The sequence below is a fragment of the Xylona heveae genome, assembly GCF_001619985.1.
Source record: "Xylona heveae TC161 unplaced genomic scaffold L228scaffold_5, whole genome shotgun sequence".
NCBI lineage: Eukaryota > Fungi > Ascomycota > Xylonomycetes > Xylonales > Xylonaceae > Xylona > Xylona heveae.
This window is the reverse complement of record NW_017264197.1, coordinates 933,693-946,558: the sequence shown is the minus strand read 5'-3', so window position 1 is coordinate 946,558 and position 12,866 is coordinate 933,693. Positions and strand designations below refer to the sequence as shown.

Sequence of the window (12,866 nt, the reverse complement as noted above, 5' to 3'; positions counted from 1 at the left end):
GATTAATTATTTTTATTAATATCCTGCAAGATAAATTGTACCAGTCATACCCTTCAGCAGCAATGTCACGACACTGCCAAACCCCACAGTACACCCCAGTAAATCACACAATAAGCAGAAAAGACTCAGTTTCAACATTCTCTTTCACCTCATCCTGCTGGAGTGCCCACAGCATTTATTGGGGACTGACCATTATAGCCAAAATTCTTGGTAATACAAGATAAAAAAAATAAGGGGAATTATAGCATTACAAGTGTTCGAGAAATAGCGGGAACATGACCCCTAGGGTGCAGAAAAAAATAACCAAAGGAAAAATATTCCCCGCGTGAGATGCTTAGGTAACTTCATATTTTGCAAAGTCTTCATCAAAACACCAGATGGTGAACTCCTCTGAGTTGGCTTCAACCATAAAGGCACCGTCAGCGCTGGACAAAACATCATCTGAATAGTCGTCATCTTCATCATCCCCATGAAGCTGATCGTCGAGCTCCTCGCCACCTTCATCAAGAAACGAAAAAAATCTGCGTCTGCTGTCAAACGAAAAATTGGGCGTTTGCAGGAAACTCCGCCTAGAGACGCTGTATGTGAAAGGCTCATGCAAATCCCTGACAAATGATAAAGGCAGTGGGGAGTGTGCGCAACCAAGGTAGTAAACGACATCGTTCCAGCAATGATCATGTTTGATATCAGGAATAAAATCCCGCTCCAAAATCTTGCGTACTGGTAGTGGTTCATTGATCTCCAAGCTATGACTTTTGGTATCAAACACTGCGATATATTCGACGCGTGTAAAATCTATTAGGTCAGCCTTAACCAACCGATGCAAAACATATCGACCATTGGCATCATATGGGACGGCACCAAAGGAGCTATAGGCTCCTCGAGCATAGTTTGCTTGTCCCAAGTTGGAAATATCCCCATTTGTGACTTCGTCCAGCCAAATATCGAGGGAAAATTCCTTAGAATTAAGCTTTTCGCCTTTGAAATTCATTTCCCTCGATTTTAATGTTGCTCGCTCCGTGTCAAGGCACTGAATGTCGAAAGTAAATAGGGTTTCCTTTTGTGGATCTAGGACGATAGTGTAAAATGCATCGAGGCCGTCAAAGGACCGCGCTCGGCCTGTTTTGAGGTCCCAGATGATAACAGTATGGGGTTTCTCGCGCAGGGCCGCAGCAACCAAAGTCCCTTTGCTGGTAAAGCTGGAGAGTGATATTGACGGCAACCGGAAAGAATGCTGCTCGCATTTCTCCAAATCGTAAACGTAACAAATCCTAGTAGATCATTAGCCATAATGATTTAGTCTTATACAAGATCATTGAACTACCCCATGATCGACACCGCTGCCGCGAGCGATTCCGATATAGTGGCCCAAAGCAGCCGCTCACGCTGTCTTGGCCGAATTTCGTGGCTCTTTCCGGTTAATAAAAAGAAGACCATTAAAGAGCTATCATTTTGTTTGCTTTTCCTAATCCATGTCAAGTTGCCCTGGCAATATGCTGCACATCTCAGCTGCCGTGGACGATATTCAGTCTGCTCTAGATGGGAGTGCCCCGATAGATCAACAGTAGTGTCGACCTTTATCACGCTGTGTGGCCTTCCATGGGCAAATGCATGCCGACGTTGCGCCAAGCTATAGACCCGGGCATGATTTTGTCGGCGCTTTTGGGAGGGCGTTTCCCATTCACCAGCCAATTGCGTTTCGAGTACTGCGGCGCAAATTACGTCTGATCTTAACATGGTCCGCCATAACCGTGAAACCTGTTGATGTTTAATCTAAGCCATAAAATCACCGCAAGAAAGCTTGATTAAATGCGGATCTTCCAGGACAAGGGATAGAAAGGGCACGCACCCTTCTTAATCGAACTACATCGGTAGGGCTGACGTGTGGAACAATATTGCAAATTATCTCTAGTGGCAGTACTGCCATGGGGTCTTGTTGGAACGTCCGTGCATTGAGTTGATCTTTTAAATATCGCCATTCATATGAACTCAGTCCTTGTACAAAACGATCAAGTCTGGAAGGAGAAAGACAATTTAGTATCAGGCTTCGAGTTAAAGATCTAAATTACCTCACATTTCGCGTCTCAACAAATTTGCCGATGGTTCTTTGAGCTGACATGGGGGCATTTTTGCGTCGTTTAACATGTTGCACCACATGGTTGACAAGCTTGACTGGATGTACAGATTCCGAGACCCAGACCAAACATCTGGTAATATCGATGACGTTCCTGTTGGAGTTACTGGTAGCGCATTGAATGCTTCTTCAGTATATACCTTAGCTAGCCTCTTTTAACGTCACTGTCGTGCACGCAGGGGGTGTTTGTTTTGGACAATATCACCGCATTCAAATATGAACCGCTGCTTTCTGCCAGGGCGGTGAGAACATCACGTGACCTGAATTGGCTACCGCCCTCCTTTTGAATCGCCGAGGGACCATGGACGGGTTGGACAAAACATCTCATTGCCACATAATTCTTGTGTGCAGTGGCGAGGACTTCATTTGCTGATAAATGTTATCGTAATTATCTCTACTGGGATGATGGTTTGCATGCAGGCGGATGTGAGGCTTCCGGATCGACGATGCCATGCACAACGAAAGTCATGAGAAGAAAATTCGAAGCTTGGCACAGAGGCGAACCATCCCTCCTCTTTCCCGGGGTCTCCACTTGCCTGCGTCGCTTTACCTTGCTTAAAACTAAAGCAAAGACTAATAGCTACTTCGTACGCTCGACGACATACTGGAGTAAGTTCTGTGAGCTTCCTAGAAGAGACACTCTATGCGTGTGCCGAGCTAAGATGTCACCAAAAGGCACCTTTGCAGTTAGGACACGGCGGCAGCAAATAAATGCAAGGCTAGCTTCAGTGCCGTGATAAGGGCCAGGGAGTCGCAGAGCTTATCTGGCGGGGCCATGTTCCTTTAGTTTTGAACGGACCGAAGTTGGGGAGATCGCCATGTCCTTCCCGAGTAAAGGGGCCAAATGCGCCAATGCGGGTCGGGAGAATTTTGGACAGAAGAGGACGATGATTGGATTGTGTCATGTCCGATAATCGCAGGGTCCATGCCTCATTCTGCATCTTTGGATACTCTGATGTGACGTACTCTCGGTGGCCTCCCTCACCTGCCTCTCGGCGCATGGGCAGAAAAGAGAAAGAGGAAGGAGATACAGAGCAGCTAAACACCGAAATAATGTCACGACCCTGGGTGTCCAATTCTCGCCTTTTTATTGGCCCTGCTCTTGCCTTGTCTTGAAGGGCCAAGCGTCGCCTTCCTTTTCTCTTCTCTTCTGGTGCCTTTTAGTGATCCCAGCTAGGATACGATGGATCCAGTTCAGTCTTAAATATTACTCTCCGAATTGAGTCCGATCGAATTGGAATTCCAACTCTCTGCGGAACACGACACGCCCGTCATCATATGATATCTTCCTATCGCGCACGTTTCTGTTGGTACAGGCAAAGTACAGGCAATCAACAAGGCTCATCAGCCACTTTGTGTTTCGTGTGATAATCTGCTATGGTGATGTTGCCAGTGTCCACGATAGGACGGAGAAAGTCCCGTCAACACCAGCTATCTCTGGCCTTTTGAATGGGCGATTCAAGCAATGCGGCCGCATGCAAGTGTTTTCTATTGGCACGTGGGTTGTCAAAAAAACCCGAACACTACTCACGTCTGGGATGGTCCACTTTCTTTGTTTATTTGTCCGCTCGTGGCCTCCCGCAGCAAAGGTTCTGCATGTCTTTCGCCTGCAAGGGGGGATCTGTTATGGTTTGGCTCCACGCACTTTCTCCCCCAGTTAATCCAGGAACAGCGATTGGAAAATTGTTTTGCTCCTTGTCATGCGCTCTCTTGAACTGTGCTTTGTTTTACTTGCATGAAGTTTGGCCTGATAAACCGAGGCTTCGTTCATGGATGGTCAGTTACAGAAAAAAAGATTTGACATGCTGATCCGGCTCTGTACCCCTTGCAAGCCACGCGGAAACCAAATGCCATTGATGGCCTGCCACTGGGAGGATGGCGGCGGCGGCGGCAACCGATGGCGAAACTGCCCCCATGTCGGGAATGACGGTGGGTGGCCCGAAATCATGAGCCTCAAAGGGTGAATTGGCTGTCGATATAGCCATCATCACTTGGAGAGAAAACGAGACTAAGATCATCATTGTGCGACTGTGACTCAGGATCACTGTAGAGTGAAGCACAAGTGCTCCCAAAAAATAGGAAGCCTCACTTGTTTATGCAAAGCTATTACGATGCATTAACTTACCCTTTTGCTAAGCTCCAAGTAAGTGCGCCAGCTCTCCCTCACCAGTCTTAGGGCGGCATGGGTTCGGCCGCGGTTCTGGGGATTGGGAAAGCAGATATCATTACATACTCAAATGCCAACGCCTTTCGGCGCCGTCTCCGCCCTTCGAGCACCATTCTAGAGAAAGCTAAGAAGCACATCTAGCATTTTTTTTCTCTCGAATTGCGTGCTCGGCTCCTTCAACAGAGCAGTATGCTTTGTTTTTTTTTTTTTTTTTCCCCTTTCCGCCCCTCTTGTACATCCATGGATTGAGATTTTGGAAGAGAAGAGAGACAGAGAGAAAGACAGCAGAGAAATTCTGACATGACACCAACAGCCCTGACAATTGTACTTTTTGGCCTGTTGCGTTCTCTTTTCCCTACGCTATCAGCATCCCGCCCGGCTGTTCAATCCACCAACCAGCCACCCAAGCAATCGCGACAGATAGTCGGAACAAGGGGACAGGAACCGGGAGAGCGAGGAGGGAACGTACCCGCCGGTAACCTTCAGTGTCTTTTTGCCGTCGTCCCTGAGACGGAACACAACCGATCTTTTCAACGGCGCAGGAAATTGTGTCTGTGCTGTACATTAACTTCCTTCTCGTGCTCACTATTACTGTCGTAACTCGTTTGTATTGGTCACGACAAGAACACACGGTGACTCTGCCCTGATTCTTATTACTCAACCACTCACGCACGTTCACCTGGTTCATCCTAGAGGGGAAACTAAAGCTGCGTGTGTTCAGTGTTCCGCCACCCGTAGAAGTTTAGTTAGTTAGTTGGTGTCCGATAGGGTGTCGCCGCCCGTGGCCCGCGTCTGGCCCTCGAGCGGCCCTGGGTGGTATCACTGCGAGCTAACCACTGTTACCGACCTGAGGTAAGTTATCGCTATATCCACATCCCCATCCCCATCCCCATCCCAGACGCCTCCCTCTCTGTTCTTGACGCACTTTCTTCCTGCCATTTACGCATGCTTCTTCTCCTTCTTCACGGCGCATGTTGGTCTTTCAACATTGTGCGCTTCAAACCTGATTCATTGTGGAATCCTCTTGGTTTGGATTGAATACCTGACCGCGGCAGACAGCAGCCTCATCATCCGCCCATTGAACAAAGGAATCTCGCGGACCGGCCCGGTGTCAGTTCCATTCGACACGCACCCTTTGGGCGACCAAAAGCTACTTTCATTCTTGTCATCTGCCTCAGCCCTAATTCTCAGAATCCAAAGCCTGCAATTGAGCCAAGCACGTTGCCACAAGGATCGACTTGGAAATACATGGACTGATATCGGCATACGTCTTGAACTGGGTTGTTAGTCGAATGCGCGTTGGCCATCGAGACAAGGCTCGATATCGGTCTGTCTTGACAGTGTGAGGGGACTGCACATTACTCTTTTCACTTGTCAATGCTGCTCAACTCGTATTTCGAACTGGTATCTTGCTGTCGACCGAATTGTCAGCGTTGAGGCTGCCATTGCTTCCCTTGGCTTGTTTCCGCAGATCTCAGCGACTGCGAGCACCGCGTCTATTTGTTCGACGAGGAACTAGTCTTTCGCTATCAGCTTCTCGAGCACCTGTATTATCAACATGCCTTCGCCGGACGAGGGCCCGGTCAGAATCTCGACTGCTAGTGATCAACCTCAAGGCGGGAACTTGAAGACTACCATCCCTATTTTACCGTCCATTGCTTCCTCAGAAGCTGCTTCGAGAGGAGACCCAATGGATGTGACGACACCTACATCAGCTACGATGAGGCCGCCTGTGCCGACTTATCACGACAAAGATCGCGCACAGGAAAGCAATCACAATGGCGCTGTCGAAAATGGTCGGTCGACCAATGGGACTTCTGCTCCTGGGCCAGGTCCGGGATTAGGGGCAGCAGCCGCGGCAGCAGCCACCCAACAGCCCAAGGTTGTACAGACGGCGTTTATCCACAAGCTCTACAAGTACGTACCAATTCGATGTGGTAGTTGAAGTTGAATGTCGTACTCATGCTTCTTTCACAGTATGCTGGAAGACCAAAACATCTCACACTTGATTTCATGGTCTACCTCCGGAGAGAGCTTCGTCATGTCTCCTTCAAATGAGTTCTCCAAGGTTCTTGCGTAAGCAACACCAGCCGCCCAGAGCGCAACCCTCTTTCCCGACTAACATCAACTGGCAGGCAATATTTCAAGCATACAAATATATCTTCATTTGTCCGTCAACTCAACATGTACGGTTTTCATAAAGGTCTGTCAAACTTCCTCTATCCCAACTTCTGCAAACTCACATCTTCTCTTAGTGAGCGACGTGTTCCAAACCGGGTCACCAGATTCGCCGTTGTGGGAGTTTAAACACGGAAATGGCAGTTTTCGCCGGGGTGATCTTATGGGGTTGAGGGAAATAAAACGTCGAGCGTCGCGACATGCATTGATCCATCGGGATTCATTCCCCTCTGGCCCTAAAGGAGCTGCATCACAACCGGGGACACCTGCTGAGCCGATGCCGGACACCACAGATGTACGGCTGACCAACCTTGAGCATTCAATGTACGATATGAGTGCGAGATTGGCCCGCACGGAAGAAGGCTACGCTTTGATGACTGCCAAGTGCCAAGCACTTTTCGATGGGATCTTGAGATGCCACCAGGTACGACGACCTTTTATTCTACATTGACCACTGGAAATGTACGCTAATCTGGTGCAGTGGAATAATGATCTCTCGCATGCAATCATGGCATTAGTACCTGACCCCGAACACCAGCTCCGCCGTGACCGTAAGCAAGCTAGTCCTGCAGAACTTCGATTTTTCCCCTTTGTTCGCGTTCATTGGCTAAGAGAGACATAGTTTCAATGATGCAAAAAGAAGTTGCTCGGCAGACGGATCTTTTGCGAAGCTTCGAAGACCCGCACGAAGTCTTATTGTCCGGCCGGCAACCCTATTTTTCGAATATGACATTGGATTCGGCACCGATTTCGCCACGGCAGCTCGCACAAGATGATCCGCGGAGATCCTCAATCGCCGGCAACGGACGACCAAGCTTCTTCCGGGCTCCCATGCCGCCCCACCTAGCTGCCTCACCTCGTCGCTATGGATCTATCAGCAACTCGGCGTCATCAGCTACGCTCCGACCGTATGTGCCTCCTCCGCCTCCTCCGCCTCACGCAATGCTGGGGCCGGGCCCCTCAAATCCCTTAATAACCACATCCTCCCCGCCTGCCAACCTCTCACGTCGTCATACTTCTGCCGATATACGTCTTCACGGTTGGCAAGCGCCGCCTCCTGGAAACTCTCCTTTTGCTTCTGGTCATTCCTCCACGCAATGGCCATCTTCGCCCCAGCGAACACCAAATCATGGCGACCAACAACTCCGTGATGCGCTAGCATCCTATGAGATCCGTGCACCCCGCCCTCCGGGTTCTAGACAGGCTACGCCGCCCTTGACAAATGACACGACGCCCTCGACTCTGAGCGTTGACAGCGCGTGGTCCCTCGGGGCGCCACGATACCCCCTCAAAGCGACCGATACGCCGGGACCGCCAACTCGGCGGTCAAGTATGGCTTCGAATGTGCATTCGCTTCTCAACCCAACCGATACCATGGAGAGAGACGAGGACGAGGCAGCGAATGAGGATCGAAAGCGCAAGCGATTACAATAACTGGAATGTCGCCGAAGCATTCTACCAATGATTGAAAAAAAAAAGGCATTTTGCATCTATTTCTACGCCATTCAGAACGATTTTTTTTGCAGAATGATATCCAACTGGCTTCTGATTTCAAATAATAGCACTTCTTTTTGTATCAAAAGTCGCGGCCAAATTCTCGATTTGTACCATATATGGAACCTTTCTTTTTTGATGAGCGCGCTTACCAATATCGCATGGGATAGGAGTCGACCTGAAGATGAATGGAATGTCTGATTTTCTTTGCATATATATATGCCACCTAATGGGAAGCGCGCTGTCATTCTTCATATTTAGCTCTTTTGATTTTTCTTTTCTTTACGTCTTCTCCTCTTATCAGCTCGTACAGAGGGCTCAGAGAGGATGAAGATGGGGAGGCGCAGACAGACCGCTGCATGTGTGGATGACAGCAGAGGAACCAACATATTAGCAAGCGACAGGCGTCTACATATTTTGAATTTCATTTCACTTTTCCAATGGAAGACCTTGGCCCTCTGCAAGGATGACTGACCATCATGAGCATTCTCATTATCGAATCAGAAGCGAAAGGGAGCAGTCTTGTGCATGTGCATCGATTATCTGTTTAATAGCGACACGGTCTGGAGGGAAACTCTTCGACATCCAAATATTTAATTATATCAAGTCTATTCACAATCCGCTGAATGGCAGAGAATGTGCCAGTATGTGTCAATGCGCCAGAGGAATATTTGACATCTCATCGTCAAGCCGCAAATTCTTGCACAGCATGCAGAACAGCTTGGACCTAGCCTGATCTGGCGCCTGTATAAATTCGCTGGCTGACAAGATGGCGAACTAGGTATCAATCGGAGAGACAAATAGATTGAGTTGCTCTGAATGACCAACCAGCAATATCGCGTTGTTGACATTTAAGATCATGAGCTGAGCTGCGCGCAAGAGTTGAATCATACTGCTGCCTCGAACATCATCATCAGCGCTGAGGATGGCTGTCCTAGCGGAAAGTCAACCTCACATCCAAGTAAGTCGTATTCTAGGTTGGCTGCAATTCTCTAGAACTTCCCGGACGCTTGAAATCAAGTATTACTGGGGAGCTTGCCGTAGAGTCGCCCCAAGAGTGACATTCATTCCAATATAGTATCGGAGCTGGATCTGAGGCGACTAGAACCTCATGCAAACCATCAGCCCTTGTTGGATGTTCTACTCATTGTTTCCTGTCGCTTCTTTCTGCTTATTCTTGTTCTTCTTTTTCTTCTTTCTCTGTGCCTTTTCTGCGAGCATCTCGTCCAAAAAGTTCGCTGCCCGGGCGCGTTTCACGCTACTAGTGGTAGACTGCGCGACAGAGGAAGGCTGTGTTTTCGATGAAGCCCGGCCCTCTTCATTGCTTTCGTCGTCTTCTGCTTCGGGTAAAGACTTGCTTCCCAGGTTGGGAATCGTCTCTTCTGATTTGGTAGCACGCTTCTTCGATTTTCCTAATGAGGATCGGCCGCCCTCATCGTCTTCGTCGTCGCTGGTCGCTGCGCTGTAGCGCGCGTGAACAGGACCAGAACGGGAAAGATCACCCTTCTTATTGCCCGCCAAAGTATTTTTTCCTGGCAACGGCGTCGATGATCCATGTACCGCGGGCAGAGATTTCGACTGTATTTTGTTTGCATTCTTTCCAAGGAGACGCTTTCGAAGAGCCTCGTTTGAGCTGAGATCTCTTCGTTTGACGGCCCCATCAGGCACATCCTTCGGAAGAGGGGCGCCTAGGCCTAGCCTGTGTGAAATCAAGCGTCAATATAAACAACATTCATATGAGTTGTCGTTCATTGAAAGAATGCTTACTGGTCCGGCACAGGCGTGAAAATTTCTTGCTCTTCACGGTCAAGATCCTCTTCGGTTTTCGCATTTGCAGACTCATCAGATGTCTTCGGAGGAAGCCAGGATGCGATGAGCCTTTGGCTTTTTGCGAGAGCAACATTGGCTCTGTTGAAGACGATATCTGCTTCAGATGTCGTCGCTGGCATGGCTAAGAATTTCTCTAGAGTAAATGTCAATTAGCCCGTTGCGAAAGCCTTTGCAATTTTAAGATAAATATTTGCGTTATTAGACTCATAAATGGCAGTTGGTGTTTTGCGCTTAAGGTCTCTCTAGTCTCGTCAATTTTGGCTTCGCTTGCCGGGTGTGACATCGACAACCAAGAACGAACCTCCGTAGGATCGCAACCTCAACTTTCATCGACAATCTTCGTCGACGAAACCAAACCCCCCGCTAATCCATATTTTCTCCAACCCCTGGGCCTCTCCGCCGGCATAAGCCATTCGCAATGTTCAAACTGATTCGGAACCGGCCTTTGGCGAGTGCGACCAGAGCGCTCCAGGTTCGTATTATCCGATTACCACTAAGCTGCGACCGCAGAAGATCTTGAACAAAGAGCTCATAGCTGCTACCAGGGCGCCCCATTGAGAACTGTTGGTGCTCAGCAGAAGCGTGCATTGTCTCTTCATGAGTACTTGTCATGCAAGATTCTTAAGGATGTACGAAACCACCCATTTTCTCGCTCAATTGGTGATTATAATGAAGCTGACCCTGATTTCTGCAGTATGGCGTCGGTGTTCCTGCTGGTGAGGTCGCCAAGTCTGCGGCCGAGGCCGAGGCCATCGCCAAGAAGATCAGTAAGAATTACATGCCAGCTATTGATTGAATTGTTAAGTAAGATGCTCATGGTACTTAGGCGACAACGACATGGTTATCAAGGCCCAGGTCCTTGCTGGTGGCCGTGGTAAGGGTACCTTCGATAACGGTCTCAAGGGTGGTGTGAGAGTGGTTTACTCGTAAGGATATCTTCTAATTGAGCTCAATTGGGCACTATTGGCTTGCGTCTGAGCCTCAATGGCTGATATTATATCCTCTACATATAGTCCCCACGAGGCCAAGATGTTCGCTGAGCAGATGATCGGCCACAAGCTCGTCACCAAGCAGACTGGCGCTGCGGGCCGTATCTGCAACTCCGTCTACATTTGCGAGCGCAAGTTCGCCCGCCGTGAGTTCTATCTTGCCGTCCTCATGGACCGTGCTACCCAGGGTCCCGTCATCATTGCCTCTTCCCAGGGTGGTATGGACATCGAGACCGTTGCCAAGGAGAGCCCTGAGGCTATCATCACCAAGTCGATCAACATCCACGAGGGTGTTACCGATGAGATCGCTCGCGAGATCGCTACCAAGATCGGCTTCTCCCAGCAGTGCATTGAGGACGCCAAGGACACCATCCAGAAGCTCTACAAGCTCTTCATGGAGAAGGATGCTACCCAGATCGAGATCAACCCTCTCTCTGAGACCTCCGACCACCAGGTCCTTGCTATGGATGCTAAGCTTGGATTCGACGACAACGCCGACTTCAGACAACAGGAGGTTTTTGCTCTCCGTGACAGAACCCAGGAGGACCCCGAGGAGGTCAAGGCCGCTGAGTATGTTTGCTTTATGGATCTCATATCCATGAATTTACAATTGACGTTTGTGCTTCAGACACGGTTTGAACTTCATCAAGCTTGATGGTGACATTGGATGCTTGGGTGAGTACCACATTCACCTACTTCAAAGGGTCATGTACGCTAATACGCTCTAGTTAACGGTGCCGGTCTCGCCATGGCTACCATGGACATTATCAAGCTCAACGGCGGCTCCCCCGCTAACTTCTTGGGTAAGAGATTTCTCGTGGCTTTTCTTGTCCTAGAGATAATTTGCTAACGCCGTCCAGACGTCGGTGGTGGTGCTACCGCTGAGGCTATCAAGGAGGCCTTCGATCTCATTACTTCTGACCCCAAGGTCACTGCTATCTTCGTCAACATCTTCGGTGGTATCGTTCGCTGCGATGCCATTGCCAACGGTCTTATCTCCGTTGTCAAGCAGATGAACCTCCGTACTCCCATCATCGCCCGTCTCCAGGGTACCAATATGGAGCAGGCCGCTCAGCTTGTGGGTCGCCAATAAATTGCTTTTCCCCTTTTAAGGTTTCGTGATTATGCTAATTCTCGCTGCAGATTAACGAGTCCGGTCTCAAGATCTTCTCCATTGACGACCTGCAGAGCGCTGCTGAGAAGTCAGTTCAGTTCTCAAAGGTTGTTAAGATGGGTAAGTTTTGATGGACACCTTTTCTTGAGCTGAAATAGCGAGCTAACTAATCATCTCAGCTCGTGACATCGACGTTGGTGTCGAGTTCACCCTCGGTATTTAAATTACCACTTTGACCCCCTTTATTTCTCCCTCATGATATAGGCCGACTCTGTTAGATGTTCTACCGCGATAGCTTCTGACGACGGCCCGAGATTGTCTTTTGTATATCGTTTCATCTATATCGCCTTCGTGTACATTGCGGTTGTGTGGTCGTCTTTGGTCTTGACGACGTGGCTGGAGGGTGTTTGCATCCCTCTCGGGTGTCTTTTCAGCAGATAGCTGCTTTTTGCTGGTGGTATATCAATACAGCTTGTGTGAATACATTTTGACTTCCATTCTTTTTCGTGATGCAAATGATGCCGAGATTTAGACTTGCGTAAGCAGTACATATTCATTAGCTGCCAAGTTATCTCCTTATTCTTGCAGACAGGTTCGACAATTAAGTGAAATGGATTAGTCACTATCCTCGCCCTAAAGTGCAAGACAATACAATTCTCTCAGATGCGTTTCTTCCTCACTATTCGATGATGCGTGGCTGTGACTTCGTTTTGCAAATTCTATGGCATGGATAAATAAAAAGTGTTGTTGCCGGAAGAATCCGTAGTACAAAAAGTCTCCCATTGCCAAGGAATAACTTTAGGAGCAATACATAGAACCTGGATAGACCTATCTTGTGTTTTGAATATATATGGCTGTGGCCCCTACAATCTTCGTTTTCCACCCATGGTACTGATCGGTTAAACTTCTGGAACGCAGTCGCAATTCACAAAGCTGTTACCAATAGCAGTCCTTTCCGCT

The 12,866-nt window shown here is 48.7% G+C and overlaps 4 protein-coding genes across 4 annotated transcripts; 2 read left to right on the top strand and 2 right to left on the bottom strand.

The window, feature by feature from the left end:
- Positions 1 to 334: 334 nt before the first annotated feature.
- Positions 335 to 2,304, bottom strand: L228DRAFT_260924 (hypothetical protein; the record flags this gene model as incomplete). Its single annotated transcript, XM_018334293.1, has 4 exons — positions 2,075 to 2,304; positions 1,850 to 2,015; positions 1,325 to 1,758; positions 335 to 1,271 (listed from the first exon to the last, which is right to left on the bottom strand). Exons 1-4 carry the CDS (start codon positions 2,155 to 2,157, stop codon positions 335 to 337), a joined length of 1,620 nt encoding a protein of 539 aa, XP_018188345.1. The 5' UTR covers positions 2,158 to 2,304.
- Positions 2,305 to 5,859: 3,555 nt separating this feature from the next.
- L228DRAFT_238697 (HSF-type DNA-binding domain protein) lies at positions 5,860 to 7,913 on the top strand (the record flags this gene model as incomplete). The annotated part of the gene is made up of 6 exons (XM_018331067.1): positions 5,860 to 6,218; positions 6,279 to 6,377; positions 6,437 to 6,504; positions 6,557 to 6,903; positions 6,961 to 7,030; positions 7,102 to 7,913. 6 exons carry the CDS (start codon positions 5,860 to 5,862, stop codon positions 7,911 to 7,913), a joined length of 1,755 nt encoding a protein of 584 aa, XP_018188344.1.
- Positions 7,914 to 9,113: 1,200 nt separating this feature from the next.
- On the bottom strand, positions 9,114 to 9,922 carry L228DRAFT_238696 (hypothetical protein; the record flags this gene model as incomplete). The annotated part of the gene is made up of 2 exons (XM_018331066.1): positions 9,114 to 9,672; positions 9,741 to 9,922. 2 exons carry the CDS (start codon positions 9,920 to 9,922, stop codon positions 9,114 to 9,116), a joined length of 741 nt encoding a protein of 246 aa, XP_018188343.1.
- Positions 9,923 to 10,119: 197 nt separating this feature from the next.
- Positions 10,120 to 12,390, top strand: L228DRAFT_220446 (succinyl-CoA ligase beta-chain mitochondrial precursor). Its single transcript, XM_018330241.1, has 10 exons — positions 10,120 to 10,275; positions 10,349 to 10,432; positions 10,498 to 10,570; positions 10,630 to 10,729; positions 10,817 to 11,362; positions 11,421 to 11,467; positions 11,521 to 11,595; positions 11,653 to 11,870; positions 11,936 to 12,026; positions 12,086 to 12,390. The coding sequence occupies exons 1-10, from the start codon at positions 10,222 to 10,224 to the stop codon at positions 12,127 to 12,129; spliced, it is 1,332 nt and encodes a 443-aa protein (XP_018188342.1). The 5' UTR covers positions 10,120 to 10,221; the 3' UTR covers positions 12,130 to 12,390.
- Positions 12,391 to 12,866: the final 476 nt, after the last annotated feature.